The sequence below is a fragment of the Rutilus rutilus genome (assembly GCF_951802725.1).
Source record: "Rutilus rutilus genome assembly, chromosome: 20".
NCBI lineage: Eukaryota > Metazoa > Chordata > Actinopteri > Cypriniformes > Leuciscidae > Rutilus > Rutilus rutilus.
In genome coordinates, this window is record NC_140225.1 from 9,596,701 (window position 1) to 9,619,393 (window position 22,693).

The 22,693-nt window shown below is 38.9% G+C and overlaps 1 protein-coding gene across 1 annotated transcript; it reads right to left on the reverse strand.

Moving 5' to 3' along the window:
* Nucleotides 1–278: 278 nt before the first annotated feature.
* trim8a (tripartite motif containing 8a) lies at nt 279–21,908 on the reverse strand. Its single transcript, XM_084390566.1, has 6 exons — nt 19,463–21,908; nt 5,278–5,373; nt 3,589–3,822; nt 3,053–3,084; nt 2,830–2,945; nt 279–2,089 (listed from the first exon to the last, which is right to left on the reverse strand). Exons 1-6 carry the CDS (start codon nt 20,054–20,056, stop codon nt 1,461–1,463), a joined length of 1,701 nt encoding a protein of 566 aa, XP_084246692.1. The 5' UTR covers nt 20,057–21,908; the 3' UTR covers nt 279–1,460.
* Nucleotides 21,909–22,693: the final 785 nt, after the last annotated feature.

The window sequence follows — 22,693 nt, forward strand, 5'->3', positions numbered from 1 at the left end:
AAATATATAAAAATGTCCACTGGGTTATAAAATATTGTTAATTAACATGACGCTTCCAGGTCAATAAATCACATTTTTCAAATTAGGCTGCCTCATATATCTAGGTTTTTCAAGAAAGTGGTAACTGGTTCTTCAAAGAAAAATATCTTGATTTTTTGTTGTTTCATCTTATTTTGATGCTTTTGTCTTCATGATTAGAAGTTTGCTGAGGCTCCCTGGTTGAGAACCACTCCATAGTTTAGAGCCATGACAAAATTACAAAAGATTTTTCACACACATCTGTTTAAACCAGCATTTAATACTCTTTTGAAGCACATTTATTTCGATTTCCAAATGTATGCATCCAGTTTTCTTGTATAAAATATGTGGAAAAAAAGTCAACTGTTCTCTAGTCTCACTCAGTCGAGTCTTTTTGGAGTTCTGAGTGCACAGAAAGGCCTTCCTGCTTGCCTACAAACACAAACAGGAAGTTTTTCCAGCATGTTCACAACAATCTGTGTTCCGCGGTGACCACAGACCCCTTCGGGCTTCACCGTCACCGACTAAAACAGGAAGTATATCTACACCGTTATAAGACTCAGAGGTGTGTGTAGGCACCAATCATCCTGAACATGCTTCACATTTGCTTAAATGCAGGAAATAACATTATCTGACAGGAAGCAGAATCCAGAAGTACTTCAGATGCAATAGCTCATGACATGCTTGGTGGAACCTCTTTGAGTGAAGCCTCCAAAGAACCTGGATTGAGTTTTTGTACTGATCTTTTCCAACCTACTGAAAATTAATGAAAAATATTAATACATAATTGTAAACATAACAGAAAAACAAGAACCTCTGGCCTCTAAGGAATGTAAGTAACACGTCAAACCATAATCGTGTTTACCTGTGGAGCGGTTCAGCAGAAACTTAAGCCCAAAATCTGAAGGTGCAGTAGAGGTGAAATATGATAAATAATAAACAGACTCTATCCCTCTTTTTTAATAACAATATTCCCCATCTACTGATAATAAAACTGTAGAAGATTAATAGCAATGTTAAAAGGAATCTTTAGCACATAATAAAAAACAACCCGATTCCAGATGCCCTAAAGGCAAGAAGAGGGGAGGTGAAAGGAGTTAAAACTAACTCCGTTTACAAGTGATCATTATCTGCTCTGGGTCAAAACCCTCCGCAATTAACCAAAATCTGTTTGTAATTTTAAAAAACTCAGCTGGGTCCCGCCTCCACATTTCTCAAAGAAAGATTCCCTTATTATTTTACACAGGGACAGACAGGGTTTTAATGCTTAAGTTGGAAGAGATCGGAGTTTTTAAGCCGAGAGGCTTGCATTGCATGATAAAAAGTGCTGTTTTCCTTGTAACTGTGAAGTTAACAAGCCTGGTTTTGAAAGACAGGCGGGAAAAAGGTCTATGGAGGAAATGAGCGAGATATCGGAGATAAACCGGAGATGCGGTGGAAGGTTAACTGGTGACGTATGGTTTAGTGGAAGATTGCCCATACAATCCATAGAAATCAGGGTGCCTGTGGCTCTGTGAGGCGTCGATCCAGTCGTGCATGGAGAGCCCTTGGAGGGGCTGGGACATTGAGGCCGTGGAGGGCAGGGGGTGCGAGTAATCCTGTGTCCAAGGGAAAGATCCCGAGCGAGGGTAAGGAGGATGGCCACGGTGATTCGATATGGAGGGGACGCTAGAGCAATAGCAGTTGTCCATCGTGCACATGAGAATCTTACGCCCACCGTACTGGGGCAGCATGGCCTGCTGGGAGGAGCTGGGATTGGGGTAGTCAGCTGGAGTAAAAACTGAGCTGGAATGATGGACCGACTGGGCGCTGCTGCTACTGCTGAGGCCTACAATGTGCTGGGTGGAGCTACAGGGAGCCAAGGGCGGCTGTGACGTCGGCCCGTCTGTGGAGCTGGAACCTTGACCCAGGAACTGCTGTTTGCTCATGGGGCCTGACGAGGAATCCAGCAGGCTAGTGCTGCTTTCAGGGAAGGCTGTGGAGTGTTTGCGTTTCTCACCCCCGGAGGTATTCGCACTGGAGGGGTGGACAGATATGCTCTGGAGGAAGTGTGCGGGAGTACTGAATGGTGCTGGAAACAAGGAGATGAGGACAATGAGTTTGATTTGTGGAAAAAAAACAATGTTGAACAGAAATGTTTTTGCACTTCAAAACTGTTAATCATATAAAAGTTTAAAAAAGGTCCCCAAAACCAACATTTATTTTTTCTTTGGGTACGTTTACATGACAGCGATGTACTAAAAATGAAGACGGTTTTCTTTGCGTTTTTCACATGCGAATAACATTGTCAAAGCAATTCCAGTTCACACGGATCATCGAAAATGAGTAAACCCGCTGTATTATGCTGCCAGGCCAGTAGTAGGCGATGTCACTAAAGAAACACTTTGCGCCTATAGACTGAACACGTAATACGCATGCGCATAACATCACCATTTTCACAAATTAACGTTTCTGTAATTTACATGGAGATGATAACGTAATAATACGTGATAATGTGATGTTTTCAAAACGCCAATGTCCAAAATGCATAAAAAGTTGTTTTTAGTTGAAAACGGTGTTGTGTAAACAGCCCCTTATTTATTTCTTCAATGTTTTATTGTTTTTTTTGAGGATGAGGGCATTCCAGGGTCAATGACGAACAAGAAATAATGAAAAATCTTTTATAATCTAGTTTAATCACGTGTCAACAATCTTTTTATTCACGTTGGTTTCATATGAGCAAACTTTTTATACCAGAACTCATGACCCAATTAGAGACCAATAAGTTGGCGACCCACCAGTCACTGAGCCACTGAGTATGTTTTTACTAACCTTCCAGTATTTTTCTCAAGTTCTTTTCCTTTTTTGAGACTTCAGACAGGAATATTTTGGAATTAAGATGACCCACTTTGTAAGGAGGCAGAACACTGCCTGTACATGATGTTGATCTGTAAAAAGTCCATTTGACATCAACAGATTACCAACCATTCAACAATATTCAATAAAAGCATTCAATTTCAATCAATTTCTGCACTTCGGTTCATAAATGACATACCTGTCCATGAGTATTTTCACTGGTTTTGTGTTCTACAAAGCAAAACAAAACAGAGCACAAATATTAATCTTCCTCTACAAGCTCCTGCTTGACTGCCTCTTTGTCTGTAAACATGGAAAAATCTGGAAGTGCAGATCTACTGATAACAACCACACACAGACAGGGAAGCATTTCTCACAGGTATGGGCACATTCACACGGACTGTTTATGACAGAATGTGGGTGAGTGCAAGGGGATTTCTAGCAAAAGTCAAAGGAGAGTGTGCTTAAGGAAATATTCACTAGACGGCTGCCTTACTGCCCAGTCAGACTGACTGCGCCTTTATATGAAGGAAAGTTTCAGACAGACTTCCAAGAAACCGTGACATAATCAAAACTTAAGGCAATGTTCAAAGATTTCACTATTTTATTCTTGCTAGACATTTATTGATCCCCCTGCAACAACCAAATCGCACACACAGGACTAGGGTATCATAGGCAGTTAAGGATGACCAGATGAAGTCGTCTGTGAAGGGTGAAAGAGAGAATCGACCTCACCTTCATGATGTTAATATTCTCCGCCTTGTCAAACACAACTTGGACAGAGCTGAGCAGTTTCTTGGCCTCCTGACGGCGTGCATTGAGCTGCAGGGTTTGGGTTGAGTTCTCCTGGCAGTATTTGGAGTGTGCTTTATCCAGCACCTCCAGAGTTCTCCCCAGGTCGTCTTCTAAGAGCTGGTGCATTTTGTGATACTGCACACGCACCTCCTCCTTCAGCTGCTGTACCTTATCCTGCTCAACAAACACAAGGTGCACACTGAATTTCTATAGTTTCCATAAATTGGAAAACTTTAACAAATATCTCCCTGTAGGAAAGGAAATGAAAATGATCACAGATTTTATTGTTTTAATGTCTCAGTTTATTGTACCGTTTCAGACACAGTGAGAAAAAAGGTGATGCTGCAATGTATATTATCAGAAAATTAAAGTGGTTTTTGACCTTAGATGGAAGTAAATCTATTGTAGGAGACCTCCAAAACAAAACAAGGAACCATTAAAAACCACTTGGGATTTTTCTCAGGATAAACATCTGAGAAGCAGAAAAATGTAAGTAATTTCACATCTGCTATAGAGTTTCAGGAGAGGACATGTAAAAGTGTTTGTAGTGCATCTCACTGAGGTTTAACAGCCTGTGAGATGCACAGAAGATTGAAATGTGTATCTGTGATATCTAAATTATACTTAAAAATCTTCATATACAGGGTCCAAAATTTACTTTTTACTTCACTGGCTATTAAACTGTATTTTGATATATTTGTCCTTATGAACATAAAATGTCATTTTAGTATTATTTATATACTAAACAATATAGTTATATACTAACTTTAGTAAATAATACTGTATACTATTATATTGTTTATTAATATTTTGAATTAGTTTTAATAATTGTTTTCATTTTAGTTTAAGTTTAAATAATTTTGTTATGTGCTGTCATGTTTATTAGTTTACTTTTTTTGTGTGTTCAATTTCAGTTTTAGTCATTGTGTTACTTTAATTATTGTAATACTTTATTTTAGCTTTATTACAATAATGAAAACATTTTTAATAGTTTTAGTTAATAATAACAACACTGGCAACATTTGTCTCAAAAAGTGCTGGATATAATGGCACTCGATATGAGTCTGTCACAAAAAGGTTGATTTTGTTCTCATTTTCATTTCATAGCTTAATGTGTCAGCACAACTTAGTTTTCTATATGTGACTGCCTTTCACTTTTGTGTTTACAAATTAATTATTTTGTCTGGAAATGTTATTCTGGTTCATGCATGTTGAACGAAGAGTGTTTATGTATTTGATTGCATTTGCTTCATTAAATTTGAACTTTTCTTGAATATTCACTGTCATTTTCATATTTTTATGTGGATCCCTAGAAGAACAGCAGTCATTGTATAAGCGAATGGGGATCCGAGTCCGAGACCAGGGGAATTTGACCAGACCTCCTCCTTGACAGTATTATTTTGTAGTATATAACACTTGTCTAATACATTTGTCTTAAACACAAATATAAAACTGCAGACAGGGAGAAAAGGTCTACATACAGTTTAAGCACAGACGCTGCCAATGTCATACCAAAACCAGCCTCTTCCATATTCATTAGCTGCAGTAGAGGGTGAGGGGAGAGACAGGCAGACAGATAGACAGAGTAAGACAGAAGAGTGTGTGCATGTCGTATAAATGTGTCTTTACCTCCACCAGTACTTTGTCAGACTCCAACTTATACAGCTGCTCCTCAATGTCTTTCACTCGATCGTCAATGCGATCCTGCTGCTTCATTAACATATGCTGAAGGGAAGAACAAAGACAACACAAATCAAACCTTTTTCCACAGATCCATGATCTGCCAAACTTAACAAAATAGAATGACTCCAGGCTCAAGGAACATCTGAACTGCAAACTATTTTTAGCAATATTGGTAACACTTTACACCATAACAAGGACACCTTCAAATATAGCGTAACCAAATTATTCTTGTAAAGCATATTAACCTTAGTTCATGGTAATTTCAACATTTACTAATACTAGGGATGCACGATATATCGGCCACCATATCGGTATTGGCCGATCGATGATAACTTTATAATCATAATTTAAATTGCTTGAAATATGATTGAAATCACTTCATAAAAGGAAAATACAGTTAAGTGCAACATGGAACGTTATAATTGTGTGCATGGGACATGGCTTTTAATGGTGAGATTTTTGTTTTTGTAATCAGGCTCTCAAAATTCCTATAAAAATGTGGATTTAGATTTATCAGCCAAAAGCCAATATATCGGTTATCGGCTTTCAAATATAAAGAATTATAGGTTATTAGTATCGGCCAAAACTGTCATATCGGTGCATCCCTGACTAATACATTATTAAAATCAAAACTTGTATCTGCAAATATTATTTAATAGACCTGGCCTAACAATGAACAGTTGCATTTGTATTAACTAATGTAAACAAAGATCAATCAATACTGTCACAAATGTATTGCTCATTGTTAGCTACATTTTAGTAGCGGTCCAATATCTAATTGGACCTTATTGTAAAGCGTTACCAAAATATTTTTAATCAAATAGTCTTAAAGTCAAATTCAAGCTAACAAAAGCAATGCATTCTCCATACAACCCCAAACAAACATCCTGCAGGCCCTCTCTATGAAATCCCCCCAAAAAATAAAACAATAAAATTGCTTATTACAGCAAATGAATGAAACAAAACATGTCGGCAATGAGACTAATTCATCAGAATCACGTTTGCTGTGTGATTCTGCCTGCTATTAGGTGTCTGGACAGGTTTTAAATTGGATTCAGAGGAAGCCACTAACCCCAAAGCTCCCCCATCCCCCAGCCAAATCAAAGCCTGACAGTGTGCTGAAGCTTTTATAATCCCCTTTATACTCAGTTTCACATGCCCACGAGAAGAACACTGTACCTCACCACACCAAAGTCCAAAGGATGCTGAATAACAAGCCAATTTAGTTGTTTAATCAGACAAACGTCCATGCAACATTCAAAAGGCCGATTGCAAAGGGAAAATGCAGCTGTCATGACAACAATAACGCACATTGTGCATGCACGAGTGTGCGCATTAATAAGTGTGGAAATTTGAAGCAGAGCGAGAGGGGGCAAGGCCGTCTTAGGCTCTCATTTTGCTCTCTATCTCTCCCCTTTGTTTGCATGGGCTTCTTTCAGTGTCAGTGACAGATTGTCATGTTATCCCTGCATAGTGAAATGTGCACGAGACCGCTGGAGGATCTATAGGTCACATGAGAAGAGGCACATTCTTGGGGCCTACAGCAACCGGGCTCCTGTAAACCCTTGCATGGATGCCAAACAAACAGCATCTCTACAGTAAACAGTTAACAGCTTTCACTGGTCAAGGACACAGGACACCGATATAGCGCAATATTGACATACCATTAGCTCACAAATCAGTGTCATTTTACCTTCATTTAAAAAAAAAAAAAAAAAAAGTTTAAATGCCAAATTAACAATGAAATACTACATTACCCACAATTATGAAGTGAGATCCACCAATCAGAGAACTTGCTGCACCACTATATATTGATATACTAGATACTGCACCCCTTAAGCTCGGGACACACCAAGCCAACGTCAAAGAACTAGTGGCGACGAAAGCCGACTGTGTTGTCGTCTATCGTCGACTGTGTCTCGGGCAAAAAGCTGCTCTTGAACACACCAAAAGGACTAAAGGCGACTGTCAATGTGCGTTCTTGCGCGTCAGTAAATATCCGTCTATATCAGCAGGTATCAATAGTCTATTTTTGTCATTTAAAAAGAAAAAAATGAAACTAGGACTGCAGGTATTACCATTTCAATATCAATAATGCTGATCACTTTCTTCATTCCAGTCGGCTCAAGTTATTATCAAATATTTGTGCATTCGATTGCTCAGGTAAGATGATGTAAAATTATAACAGCCCTCTGTCTGTACGGTCTTGACTTCTTTGCTCGCTTTCATCAATTTCATTCTCATTCGCTAAGCTGAACAGCCAATCAGAGTTCTCTATCTCACAGATGGCCCGACAAAAAACCCTGATGGCGTCCGACTAGACTAGAGCCAAAAAATAAGCAGGCCGATGCTTAAGAACAGGACGACATCGGTTGAGAAATAGGTTGGCTTGGTGTGTCCCGGCCTTTAGGGTTTTGTAAGGGAACATCCTGAGGTTTGTAAGTTGATGAGAAGCGTATAATTAAAGGAGCCGTATGTAAGATTGTGGCCAAAACTGGTACTGCAATCACTTTCAAATTACTGTAGAGCGGTGTATCCCCTCCCCCTCCACCCTGACTCGAGGTTGCCAGATAGGCTGCAGGATCCAGCAGGAACGTAGGCTGCTACGTAGCTGTGGTAACTAGAGCAGAGCTGGCAACCCGGATGCCGAAACACTACTGACTTCGTGATTGGTAGATAGGTGGAGGGTGGCGCTTCAGGCCAAAACACAACATGACAACATCAACATCAGTTGAGGGCTGCAACTTCACTTTTTAAATGACAATATCCTGGCCGTACTACTGTTGTCAGTGATATAAGTATTTGAAATGAACATGATTTCTTAATGTCTAGTGACATATCAGGGCCATTTTATGATTAATTGAAATACATTTCTTACACACAGCTCCTTTAAATAAATCATAAAAATGTGAAATTAAAATAAATACATAGGGCAGCACAATGAATCAAAATAAAAGAAAAATTGCAATAGGGCTGCAATTTAGCCTGTGTTTCAGAATGAAGAATGGAGTTTTCGCTAGCAGCTCGTGATCCAGTGTTTTCAGTGTCTCAGAGCAGCTCAATTCACAGTAAATGCTGTTCCACTGAAACTGCATCACTTTATTTTCACATTCACATGTCCAACATTTTTTGCTGACATAAGCTTGCAGCATCCTAACAAATTTGTAATGAGAAGCGTTTAGAAATCTGTTGTCAACTAAACAGTTTTCACAGGTCTCCTTGCGGTTTTCAACCAAAATAAAAGCTGGAGGGTTTAACGTTTGAAGAATTTGTTATTATAGTAATATTTCTGTCTTAATAGTTAATGAATATAATAATAACTATAATAATAAATAATTTCAGAAGCAATACAAGATGTTTTCTTATAAGATTAAATGTTTATCTATAATAGTTAAAATCGCAAATCATTTAAAAATAAAAACATATATTTAATTTATTTACCTGCATGTCATGTGACCATTAACTGACATCAGAGAACTGTGAACATGTGTTGTTAAATTATTATAATATAACCGTTACAATCTCAGGAGAAAATATTGTGTCAAAAGGATTCAGGTGACAAAAAACTGTGAGAATCTCTGATCTAGGAGCTGATTAAAGGCTTTTTATTATTATTTTAGAACTTTTATTAAAGCATTTATGATTTCTGTGAAATATCAATGGCACTAAAATATCAAAGCCACTAAAAGGTTGGAGGTTACTTTTGCACATGGGGGATGATGATTAAAAAATAAAAACACAGTTTTACTGAAAAAATAAAAAGCCCTCATTACCTTCTCCGCAAAGGATGCTTTAATCCCATAAAACATTGTGAACAAATCCAAGATGGAGGACAAAGCATGCAAAATGTTTGACTGATAAAAATGTTATGCATTTCTGTGCTCATTATTGCATCACTTCATTCGCTTAGAAGTATGTTAACGCCAAATTCAGTGTCAATTGTAATTTGATCTCTCTTGAGCTTTATGATAGGAGCTCTCTCTGTTTGTGTGTTGAGCGGAGCTGCTGCCCATGTAGAGCGTTTCGTTTCAGTCAGTAGGCTGTCAGTAAAGGCAGCAGTCTATGTAGGAAGCAGACAGCAAAACAGCTCACTACATTCTGGAACTAATCAATAGTTTTTAACAGATGAGTGTACCACTGCTTTGGTTTTACAGACTGGCATTTCGAGCAGTGGTATCAGACTTAGTCACCGATTACACATAGTTACATGCACAGGAAACTGCACATCTTCAGCTCAACAATGGCCAAAGATTCATGCAAGATGTTAGCAGGAAGTTACAGAAAATTACTGCACTCTTGGTGCATTTAGCTTATCAGCAATCAAAAAATATTTAAGGTTTTTAATTTGTTACAACTGGGTGTACTGATGAATGTATCCATGTGCTATATCCTGTGTGAGCGCTTCTCATTTCAAAACGTGCAGATGTGCAGATACGACCCGTCAATCTCTTTTGATTCGGAGCACGGAAGGTAGCATCTAAAGAATCTACAGACTTCTACAGACAATTAAGTGTCTCTGTGATAAATGCAAGCCATTAGATTGCAGAGATGCAAAGCCTGATGATAGGCTTGCTGATGGCTTTTTTTTTTAAAGCTTTTAAAGGTGAAGAAGATGCAAGCTCAGACTGAGACCAAAATAAGCTGGTTTTGTGGGGTAGTGTGAGGGGCGTGTGTGAATTTCACAGCTAAATGCTGGATGGGAGTTGATTTATTTCTGCAGTTTGTAAGTGACTCAAAACAACCTACATACATTCACAGCAAAGACAAAAAGGCATCCTGGCAGTTAAATGTGAAATGTGCGAACAGCACACTGCTCTGAATGCACAGCGAAGATAACTTATTCACTTATGAAATGGAAAAACTCACAGTATTCTGACAATTTTTTTAATGAATGGTGCATGATTTTGTAAAATGGATGAGAGTACAGATCTGCTCAAAGAAAGGTCAGCATACATGTTCAGATCTGGCACGTTCCATTAATATAGTACCCTTTGTGTGCTATAATAAATATAGTATTTAGATCTAATTCATAAACAACTATCTAACATAAAACTAACCTATCATAAAAGTAGCTAGAGAATGAGTAATATTTTTATATTCCCCTCCTCTTAAATGCCTTTTATGGCCTGTCCTATTTCAGAGGTCTATCCAACATATAAAATCGAAATATATCTATCTAAATAAGTTGACAATGTTAGTTGACGAGTAGTCGCAGAATAAAAAAAACTCCAAAGGAACTGATGAAGTCGCGCATTGACAGATCGCGAACATGGCTGGTCCATGCGTTAATATGTCGGGCAGAAAATCCAATGACCACAGGTAAAGAATGACCACAAAAAGGTGATGTGTGACCTTAAACATGACTTAACATTTAAAACACGCAAGTAGTAGCCTGACATTATCCACTTTACATGGCGACTCGCTCTATCGTTAACGCAAACCTACACAGGCCTAAATGTGCACTAATATTAGGCGAATATATCCAAGTGTTTGCTCGGAGTTTGGAAGCTAAACCAAGTGGAATATATCCAAGTGGTTATGCCGGGTACACTGAAAGCACGATTTTTAAAGTCATCGGATCGCTGTTCTTCTCCAACTACACGACTGTCTGGGGTACCATTAGTTGCTGTTGTGCCCACATTACACGACAGATCGGCGACAGGGGTCACACATAACACAACATTTCAATAGGAAGAATCACCAAATCACTGGTACAAACTATGTTTCACAACCAAATAAGGGTGTCACGATTTTAAATCGAAATCGACAGAAATTAAGTCACAATCTCGAAATTTGAAATAAAAAAAAATGGAATCGTCGACGCTGCCACGCCCCCATGTCACGTCTGGTCGGCTTACCAAGCGGAAAAAACACACACGTGTTGAAGTGCTGCGAGTCAACCTCCTCTAACTTAGCTACAGCCAGTCAGAAGATAGCATGGCAACTGCAGATGCAGGAGACCCATCGACGGAACCCCCTCCTCTTTCACTGAAGTCGCCGGTGTGGAAGTATTTTGGATTTCCAGTGAGTTATGTTGACAACGGTTTTAGGCATTTAATTAGCGTGCTAGAACCACGCTACGAAATCCCAAGTAGAACGCATCTCACAGCTACGGTGATACCCTCCATGTACAATAATGTAAAGGAGAAAGGTTGAAGGTCTGAGCAGTGCACATTTACCTGTGTGGTATCTGTTCAACTGTTCGTAAATAGTTTGTTAAGACACTTAATTGTTCAGAGAAGACTATAAACATGGCTGTTTTATTGTTTTTGTTTGTTTTGTTGTGAACTTGAATGTCATCTTCTGTGAAGAAGACTGCAGTTACAAAAGAGAAACTAGATGGCAGGTTATTTTGCTTAAGTTTCCAATTGCCTGAAGATATAAGTTACATTATGTTGTTAATAAATGTTTTAAATTTGACAATGTAGTGTGGTACATTGCGAACAAAGGTCAGCTATATTATATTGCATAAAAGTCTAGTCTAAAAAGGGCATAGCAACCTGTGCTTTCAATATAAATAAATGTAAAAATTGAGAATCGAATCGAAAATTTTATCGAATCGAGGATTTGGAGAATCGTGACACCCCAACAACCAAAGTTACACACGCAAGAATTGATACAGGAAATAACATAAAATCATGCGTCAGACTGGATTTCTTCCTGTTGAATTTTGCACACAAGAAGCCTGTGATCCAAGTTGCCTTTAGACCGATCCAGATATTTAGCATGCAAAATATTTCACAGCATCGGTAATGCATCAGCGCTTCTCTCAGGTTCTTATCTTTGATCATACACACTACGCAATTGACACTCACGTGAACATGCGCCGATTTGCCTCCATTTTCGGCCATTTGTCTGCGAGTTCCACAAAACTGTCAGTGAGTGCAGTGTGTACCCGTCATTACTAAATTAAAATCTAAAATCACTAACTGATGTGCACGTTTTCATGATCAATTTCAAGTCCATTTAATTAAGTAATTGTGTACCTCAGTATCATTACCATTACCTGGTTGTAGTTACAACAATACAACAACATGTAGTTAAAGATGGTAAAAGATTTCTGTTACACTGTTTGTTAAATCTGAGCAGGTTATCTAATATGAAAAAACAAAACAAAGAAAGATCTGTTCATCTTGGCAGAGGTATGATGACAATGGGAAATGGCATGGCACACACAGCATGATGAAGCAAAGCACCATATTACAGTACAAACTGCTTCCATATAATCATAGTGCATTCAGCAGCTTTGTCCAGATGAATTGCCATCACAAAGGACATTGCCAGCAACGTGCTTAGTTGATCAAACAAGCTTGCTTACTACTTCCTTATTTTCATACTAGAATTTCTCCATTTGCTTTTGCAGTTCATTCCAGAACACCTTCCTGTTAAGCTCTAAGGCTGTATCCAAAACCGCATACAGTAGGCCAAAAACAGTATGAAAGAAAAGAAGTGTGTCCGAATTCACAATACTCACAAAAGAGTGTAGGAAAAAAGTACCAGGATGACCTTCTACTTCCAGAGAGATTCTGAAGTGTGCATTCAATGGACATTTTACAATCCCATGAGGCCATAGGAGAGGATTTGTGAATAGCAGTGATGCGACATAAGTGACGCTGGTAGGTAACAGGAAAATGACAACATGGCGAATGTAGTATGTCCGAATTACATTCATACTACACACACTCATACTATATAGAATTGAACATACTTTTTTAGTGGTGGTGAAGTAATTCTTTATTCAAAATAAGTACCTACTCAAAGAGAGTATGTGATTTCGAATGCAGCCCAAATGATTAAGCAGTTATGTGATCCTTTGCAGAACCTGCATGTCATGGGTGCAAACAGTGAATCACATTCACCACTTTCACAATAATATGACTGTGATTCCAAACATCTTAAGTCATCCGACTGTACTGAACGTTTCTCAAGGCCGACTGTGGGAGTCATATAACGCTGTCCGGACTTGCCTGCGTGCTACGGTGTGATAAGAATGGCCTCTCAAATTATTCAGTGACACCACAATCAATTTTCAAGTCTTTCTAGAGCAAAATCTGGAGGGCATTTACATTTCGAATGATCCGGTCCAACTGAAAGCATGACTAATTTGCAGAAAATGGTCAAATGTGGGCTGAGCCACATTTATATAATTCCTCACTGCTTGGGTCCTATATTTAAAAACGCAGTTAATTTGTGGAAGTTATTCTATGAAGCGTGAATGTCAGTGGGCCATCCAAAAGAGTAAACATGTCTTAAGCAGACTCCTATCATATTAACCAGTATAAAAAGGAGCAAAAGAGATAGTAGGGTGATCATCCATTGGATCTCCCATGATGTCATCCCTGCAAACAGGAGGCGGATTATTGGGAACGGAGCAGAGAGGGAACTGAGGTCACTCCCTTCCTGTGTCTGCCGAGAACCCATGTCCTATTCCTGAACAAGAGGCGAGGGAGCAAAGAAGGCCAGGCAGTTTTATTGTGGGACCACTTGAGTCACACTCTCTAAATTTATGCACTTGCGAAAGAAAGAACAGAGGGATGTGTGTGTCTTTCAACAGCAGCTGTGGGTAGAGCAGGCCTTGCGTCCATTTCCTCCCTCTCTTTCCCCCTCCTTTTACAGACACTTGGCTGCTTTAGGAGCCATGACACATTGGCCATCTAAAAAGCATTCCTCCACGCATCCAGAAGTCATCCCTGCCAAGTCCAGCAGCAGCAGCTCAACTCACAACAGTTCATTATTCTTTGGGAGGCAGCTGAAGGAAAAGCGTGTTTTTTCACTCCTACACTGCAGAATGTCCCGGCTAATTTTCTTATTAGCATATCCATCAGTTTAATTGATAGGTAAAAGAGCTTTTAATAAGTAGCTTTGAGGATCAAGAGCAATAAATGCAGAAAAATTAAAATGGATAGAAGTCTTTACATTTCCCCATTACAAATATCATATTATCAGCAGCATAATTTCAGTTAAAAGTATAACTTTCAATGGAATAAAATAATACATAAATATCACATAATAAATGCCACAAGCTTACTTACTTGATTACTAGTGTTATAGAATATTTTTCTCCATTTACATCAATTTAAGTACACACGGATATTCAGTGTGGACTTTTGGACCCCACTTTAAGTCTTTGCTAGTATATGATTTTCAGACATTTGGTTTTCCAATATTCAAGAGCTTGATGTTAACATATAAAAACTTTTTAAGATGACAAGTCTATGTAAATAGTTTAATCTATAAATCAAAGTATTCCTCGGTGAAGTGCTACTGTTTTATGGATAGGCTCATTATTTCTGCTATTTGGCAATGAATCTTTAGCCCCTTTCACACAGCGCGTTGATCCAGGGAAATTGTCGTAAAATTGCTAGAGTGCCTTCTGTGTGAACGCAAACACGTCCCGGGATTGATGCCGGGATCAATGCCGGGATGGGGACCTAGTAAAGCCCCTTTCACACAGAGATTCCGGAAAATACACGGATAAAGTGACCCGGGATTTGACCCGGGTTCGTTTGATTTTGGTTCATTCACACTGCCAGTGATTTTCCGGAATCAGAGTGCGTTCACACACAACCCGTAGAGAGACGTGACATCGATGTGACTTGTAATGTCTCAGCAGCGTCTTAAGTTTGCTTAGGAGCTGCGATACTCATTCCGGGACTGAACACGGCAATGTTACTAGGTCCCCAACCCGGCATCGATGCCGGCATCAATCCCGGGTCGTGTTTGCGTTCACAGTCACACTGAAGGCGTTCTGGAAATTTGCCGGGATCATTGCGCTGTGTGAAAGGGGCTTAACATTGCCGGGATCAGTCCCGGAACACGCCCTGTGTGAACAAAAGCCATCGTAGTGATGACGCACATGCCATTGCACGGGCCTCTCTACAACCTATGCTACTGCATATTGGGAACGAGCCACTCGGCAAACCCAGTGGCGCTACTGGGGAGTATGGACTCGACGAAGAGGAGTTATCAGCAGAACTGACATCTGACAGGAGTTATCACATCCTGACGTGACGTGTCTTTACGGGATCTTTACGGGATGTGTGTGAACGCACTCACAGATTCCGGAAAATCACTGGCAGTGTGAATGAACCAAAATCAAACGATCCCGGGACAAATTAGCCGTGTATTTTCCGGAATCTCTGTGTGAAAGGGGCTTTACAGGAAAGAAGAAAATATGTGTAGGTGGAATGTATTATGCAGTGAACATTTCAAATCACTGAGAATAAACCTATTTGGAGCCATAAAAAAACACACCTTTAATATGATTTACCTTTAAAATTAGCTTTTAGATAACAAAGTACTTATATACTAAAGTGTTTATTTTAGGTTGATAAACTGATGGAAGAGATATAATCAAAGAGTTTTAGTTGCCCTGCTACTGAACATTACAGGTGGCACTAAAGCTAGTTTTTCACACTTATCCTGACTAGCTTTGGGGCAATTATTCACTATTAACTTAATAAAGCAGAAGACCTGATATTTCTCGCTCTAAAGAGTGTTGACAGTCTCATTATACAGGTGCTAACATTCAGCTGGCAGGGCACAGAGATTCAGGATATGACAGAATTATCTAGGTATATATTCATGTTCCAGCACAGAACTACTGTGTCAAGAGGAAATGACTGCTTCAACCCTTGAAAGGAAGTTTACTCTTGCTCACCCATCCAATAGGTTCATTCATGATAAAAAAAAAAAAAAAAAAAAACGAGTAAAACTGATTAGGAAAACAAAGTTCAGTCTTTTCAAGTCCTCAGAACTCTGAATGTTTAATTGAGGCTTTTGCTAGGCTACATTTTGTTCCTCAGAGCGAAACCATTACATTACAGTAGCTAAATGTGTAAATTTACAGTGCAATATATTAGTTAGTAGTACTATGCAATACTAACAAAAAGTACTTTGTATGTACAGTATGTGTTTATGTAAGTATGGGCAATAAAACATTAATAAACAGATAAAAGTTCCTACAATATAATCATAGTAAATAAATAAATAGTTATTCAAACAAGCTTTTTGAAGCTTTCCGACATTTTGTTTAAATTAACTCATGAATTTTTAGCCTTGTTGCCAAAGAACTTTACTTAAACTGGTTGAATTTATGACCTGAGAAGTGAAACCACGACACAGGTTTTTTTTTAATGCTTGAAATAAGGTTTGTGGTTAACACAAGCTTAAGATATTTTCACATTTTATTCTATGATATAAGAGAGGCACTCCACCAAAGACATTGTACAAAGAGATTGTAAGCTTGGCATTGAGAAAGGTCACATGTGACCGAAACGTTTGCCACTTTTTTCAGTAAAAGCATTTGATTTTGTCTCGCTTTTTGACGTCTCTTATTTGGTGGAGTGTGCGGACTCTCTTGAAGTGCCTCTCTAATGAATTGAATGGAATTCTTTGTCTACGCACTTCATATGGACTAATTTTAAGGTGCGGCGAGTCCCTAGCTACTCTTCTATTCTATGATATAAAACACACCAGTAATACCCTCTAGTGATTTTTTTTTACTTTTACTTGTCTTGTAAAAGGCAGTTGATAACAAGTGTCTAAATGGACTACAGAGGTTGTCGGGGACATTAAAGGATTAGTTCACCTCAAAATGAAAATTTCCTGATAATTTACTCACCCCAATGCCATCCAAGATGTCCATGTCTTTCTTTCTTCAGTGGAAAAGAAATCAATTTTTTTGAGGAAAACATTTCAGGATTTTTCTACACACAATGGACTTCAATGGCAACCAGAATGTTGAAGTTCAAATCAATGCAGTTTCAAAGGGCTCTGAAGTGCTTCAAAGGGCTCTGCACGATCCCAGCTGAGGAATGGGGTCTTACCTAGTGAAACGATCTGTCATTTTCTAAAAAAAAATACAAATGTATATACTTTTTAACCACAATTGTTTGTCTTGTGCTGGTCTGCGACGTGCCACGCATTGCATCATCACGTTGGATAGGTCACGAGTCACGTCATCTTTCTAAGTTGTTTGTCTGTGTACTCCGGTTCAAAAAGGTAGGGAAGGGCGAAAAATTCCATCTCATTTTCTCTTCCAACTTCAAAATCGTCTGACATCTTTGGTTTAATGTATTATTGTTATTTTCTTCTTATTTTTTCGTGACCTTTCCAACGTGATGACGTAATACGTGGCGCGTCACAGACCAGCACAAGATGAACAATTTTGGTAAAAAAGTATATACTTTTTTTTTTTTTTTTAAATGACCGATTGTTTCGCTAGATAAGACCCTTATTCCTCAGCTGGGATCGTGCAGAGCCCTTTGAAGCACTTCAGAGCCCTTTGAAACTGCATTGATTTGAACTTCAACATTCTGGTTGCCATTGAAGTCCATTGTGTGTAGAAAAATCCTGAAATGTTTTCCTCAAAATACTTAATTTATTTTCCACTGAAGAAAGAAAGACATGAACATCTTGGATGGCATTGGGGTGAGTAAATTATCAGGAAATTTTCATTTTGAGGTGAACTAATCCTTTAAATGTCATCGAACTCATCTACTCACTAGTCTGCTCCTGCAAGCTATTATAACTAACTTTTTGGGGAAAATGCTTTTAAACAAAGACTGAAAGAGTTGAAGGAAAATTAGTGATGATGACATTAAAGTCATGAGACCATGGTGTAGTTCGTTTATAGCCTACGTTTAGCTTTTGACCTTTGTCGATTGTATTTACGCTTCAAAATTCATATAAGTTGTGTTAATTTGTGAAGATTATCATGATAAACAAAACGTAAGAATCATAAGTTATTGTTAATCAGAACTATTGTGTTTTTGTCAAGGGAACCAGGGTGATGCTAAAATATGTCATCCCTGCACCACTCTATTGTGCAGTTTTTTTCAGCATGCCTGGTTTTACATTGGGCAACTGCCTTACAGGCCCACTGAAGTGCCTTGCAATGCACAGCTTTGTATGATGTGTTGACGTAATTTCCACTGAAACAGGAAGCTAAAAGGGGACATATTGAATGGCTCCTCCCCCTTTTCAAATAGCCAATAGTGTTTAGTTTACCTCACAGACTGCAAGTCATACTTGACAGCACCATGGAAGCGAATCCGAGCGCTGATGATACGTTGGATTCAATAGTAGAGGTGCGAATAAATTCTAGCCATTTCATTCTTAACCAACGTACAGTTGGAAAATGGGATAAAACTCGAGCGTTGGAGCAACCAAACACACATCTCCAACCCATATTTGTGACGTGTTAATGGTTGCTTTGGCCATTAACATTTGACTTTAGATTCTAGAGAGCATTTGATTGGACAGAAGATGTGATGAGAAGCTGAATTCTGCGGTAATGTCATAAAAATCTGTGATCCATTTTAGGGCAAGTGAGAGACTAAGTTTTGAATGCTTATATCTCCTAAAAGCGAATTCTGTCATTGTTTTGGAACACACCAGCTTATTCATAACCTTAAGGCTAACATATTCATACTACATGCTAAAAAACTTAAATTTAAAGTTGGCATGAAATATAAATTCATCTATTTTCTAAATGCATCTTGATGATCTGATGTGAATAATTCATCCATGCATGTTTTCTTTTTTTCTTTTTTATGTTTTGACCATATTTTTTTATCAAAATCATCGGGTGAAAGGACAGATTTCTCAAATCTGCATAAGATCATCATCCACCTCCATCCAATCAACACACAATGAATAGAACCAAGTCCCACCCTACATTCTTTATCTTTTTCTTATATAATGTGTTGCCACTTCTTTTTCAACCAGACAGTTGACAGTAGCCATTGAGTTCCATAGTATTTTTTTTTCCATATTATGGAAGTCAATGGCTACCGTCAACTGTTTGGTTACCAACATTCTTCAAAATATCTTCTTTTGTGTTCAGCACAAGAAAGAAACTCATTCATGTTTAGAACAACTTGAGGGTGTGTCAATGATGACAGCATTTTCATTTTTGGGTGAACTATCCCTTTAAAGAACATTACATTTTAGCAAAGTTCATTAAGGGTAATATGCATTTAACAGGGCTAAACCAGTTCAGGGCCTGAATTACCAGGTTAATCCATAGTACATATCGAATGTCTAAAATGGATTGGGCTCAGTCAGTCCCTGACACAGGCGGAGTCTAGCTACGTCTCTACAGAGAAGTTCGGAGCAAAACACTCACCCTGATGTCATTGCGTCGTACTTCCACGTCGCGCACCGCATGGCCATGGTTTGGCGCACATCTGGAGAAGCAGCAGTACTGGCAGACCGCCACCTGTTCCACATCGCAGTGATAGAGTCTGTATTCGTCATGGTGCGGGCAGCTCCAGGCCCGGACCTCCTCAGTCGCCACCAGTAGATGTCCAGGGGCAGGACAGGGCTGCTGGAGATGCGTCTGGATGTGAGACTGGCAACACGGTGCATTACAGCGAAGACACACTTTCTGCGCTTGAAGAGGAGGCCCTCGCCTGCACAGAATGCAATGCAGAACGGCCGGCGCTTTTTCGACGTTCAGCGCGTTGAATTTTTCCACAATATTATTGAGTTTGATGTTTTTCTCCAGGTTTGGTTTCTGGTTGTACGCGTGGTTGCACTCCGGGCAGCGCACGTTGGCCGTGTCTTTGGCCCAGGCCTCGCTGATGCAGTCCCGGCAGAAGTTGTGTTTGCACGGCAGCTGTACGGGCTCCACGAACACATGCAAACAAATAGGGCAAATGAGTTCCTCCTCAAAGCAGTTCCGCCAGCTCTCGGCCATCTCAGCCATTTGATCAGACATCCCGTCTTGACTTGATCCGCTCGTGGAAGGCAAACATCAAGTTCTAGCACCGTCCCAACAATGTTTCGCTCATTCTCGTGACTCCTTCATTTATATCCAGATGTTAGGTCAGTTGATGAAGACCATACGAGCACAGAAGCCCCAGAGAAACAGCTGTTGATCAGACCCAAATATGCCAAGGGAGCGTTTCTGCTCCTGGCAAAGTTAGTCAGTAATCAAATACCACAGCCGGGCGTGAATAAATGACGTTTTTGGAATGAGAGAAACTTGCCCTTCTTTATCGACAACTGTTTATTTGATTAAACAAACTAAAAACACAAACTATAATTCTGGTATTAATTTAGAGAGCGCGAAAAATTACTTAATTTAAAATGATCCTAATAGGAAAAATGAACGACTGGTGCTAAGTGAAACAAATAAAACATAATATGCATTATGAATAGTTTATTACCACAAAAGTAATTATTTAATCTATGCAAAGTTGGGTTGTGATCCAAATACCGGCACATTTATTTTCATCTTTGTTTTGAGCTTTCTCTGATTGTTAAGCTACACATTAATGAATGACATTATTTAAAAAATAAAAACCGACCGATATATTAAAAATGTTGTTACTATTCTTCAGATACCCCGTAACGTTAAATGGTATAATGTATCGTTAAAAACGACAACGAAGAACCGACGAACGAGCAGAAGTGTGAATTTGTAAAAAAAAAAGTATCAGACAAACCAATTGTCAGTCTATCTTTAATTACGCCAACCGAATGAAACACCAGAGACAGACGGAGCCTCACTGACAGATGCCTGACTATCCGTTGAAAGATAATAAACTACTAGGTTAAAGGCTTCAACATTCGTCTAAAGTCCAATGCCAGTCAACATAAGATCCGTTAAATCCAAGTGAAAATGTCTAATCATCGGAAGCATATAGTCTTTTGCTAGGTTTTAAACAGGAAAAGGGTGACGCCACAAGTTCTTGAAGCACTGAAAACGTCCTTTCGCACGCATTTACCGAAGCAGTCGATCACGCATTTGATTTGTGCTCAGGGCACATGACATTTGCCCTGCTGGAATTATATTAAAAAAGTAGACCTGAGCCTTTGTGCTGCTCGTGTAATACTATATCGATAGGATTTCTGTCCTCTACAACTATAAGGTAAAGCCAGAAACACCATCTATCTAATGCCGTGACGCGATTTTGAATGAACAAACAATTGACGCGTATACTTGCATGCCAACATGCTCTCGTAGCATTAAACCCCAAAGAGCAGCGATTTTATCGTTGTCAAATCTATTCTGTCGCTATCTGTTTTGGTTGAACATTATAGAATGATCCATAACGCGATCCCTGTCCATGTTTCGCCTTATGTTTACCTGCTCGCACTTACCAGAAACGGATTGCATTCATTTGTAGTGCGTAATGTCATGTATTTTATTTTGACGAAGCTAACTCGCCTAAAATATTCATGTATCAAAGCCTACATCAATACCTTTGTTGCTCTTAAAGGAGACGATATCGTTTGGCCCTTGTTATCGCTTATCAGCCATCTTGTTTTCCTGTTTAACGCGAATTAAAAACGACGTATCTATTTACTTTTCCTCTCATTTGTATGCCCTTTATATAGACGCTTCACGTAAAGCGAAAATATCCAGTTCAGCGACCATCCAGGGATATCACGTCCTTTAAAATGTTAATCCTGGTGGAAATCAGATGTTTACAGCCGTATTCCAATCTGCGTCTTTATTATTTATGATATTTTTTTTTTCCTTTCAAGCAAATCCTAGATGAGAGGAATGCAGGCACAGGACTGCAACTCAGGATACAGTTCACATACTCCCCCTTCCCCCGATCACGTGACCAGCGCGGATTTGACACATAAAAACGGGAGGGGTTAATATACGGAGGCGGGGCTTGATTTAAAGGGGCATGCCTCTATTTCTTTTTTCTTTTCTTTTTTTTTTATCTGTGCAAAATTATGTTTCTCTGCAGTAAATTAATCACTTATTAAAATTTTTTAAGCATGGCTTAAGAAGTGTCACAGTATTTTTTTTTATTTAGCAGCTTACCCTTAAAAAAACACCTTAATGTTAGTTAATGTTAACCACAGCCCTGTCAGGAATTATTAAGCAGCAATAAACCACAGGAACTTCATCCATCTTATTTACTCTTTCACTTCTGTCCTCGTAAACATTACATCATTACACAACACTTCAAAATAGTAGTCACAATATAATTCACCCATAACACCTAATTTTACTCGAATAATGAAAATAAAATAAACATTTAAACCGGAACCCATGGCTTGAACGTGTTAATTCTGGGTTTTAGGACTGAACAGCTCTGTTTGAATCTACCATCCAGTTAGGACTCTTTGTCATCCAACCAGAGGTTGCAGGGTATCCTGAAGTCAAAGATGAAATGTAGGAGTGACCTCGCCTTTTTGGTAGCTGCCCCTAGACTCTGGAACGCCCTACGCATTTCTATTAGTTCTGCTTCATCTTTGTCCATTTTTAAATCCAAGCTAAAAACGTATCTCTTTGATTTGGCATATAATCAGTGATGCAATTTCATTGCACTGTATTTTATTGATGATATTGTTCTGTTAAGCCTGTTATGTAATGTTTTAAAAAAAAATT

Excerpts from the sequence above, each read along its gene's own strand:
- trim8a (XM_084390566.1), bottom strand. The coding sequence starts at position 20,056 with ATGTCTGATCAAATGGCTGAGATGGCCGAGAGCTGGCGGAACTGCTTT. Across the intron at positions 3,085-3,588 it reads AGAATATTAACATCATGAAG|AACACAAAACCAGTGAAAAT; the intron begins GTGAGGTCGATT and ends TTTGCTTTGTAG. Across the intron at positions 2,946-3,052 it reads GTGAAAATACTCATGGACAG|ATCAACATCATGTACAGGCA; the intron begins GTATGTCATTTA and ends GACTTTTTACAG.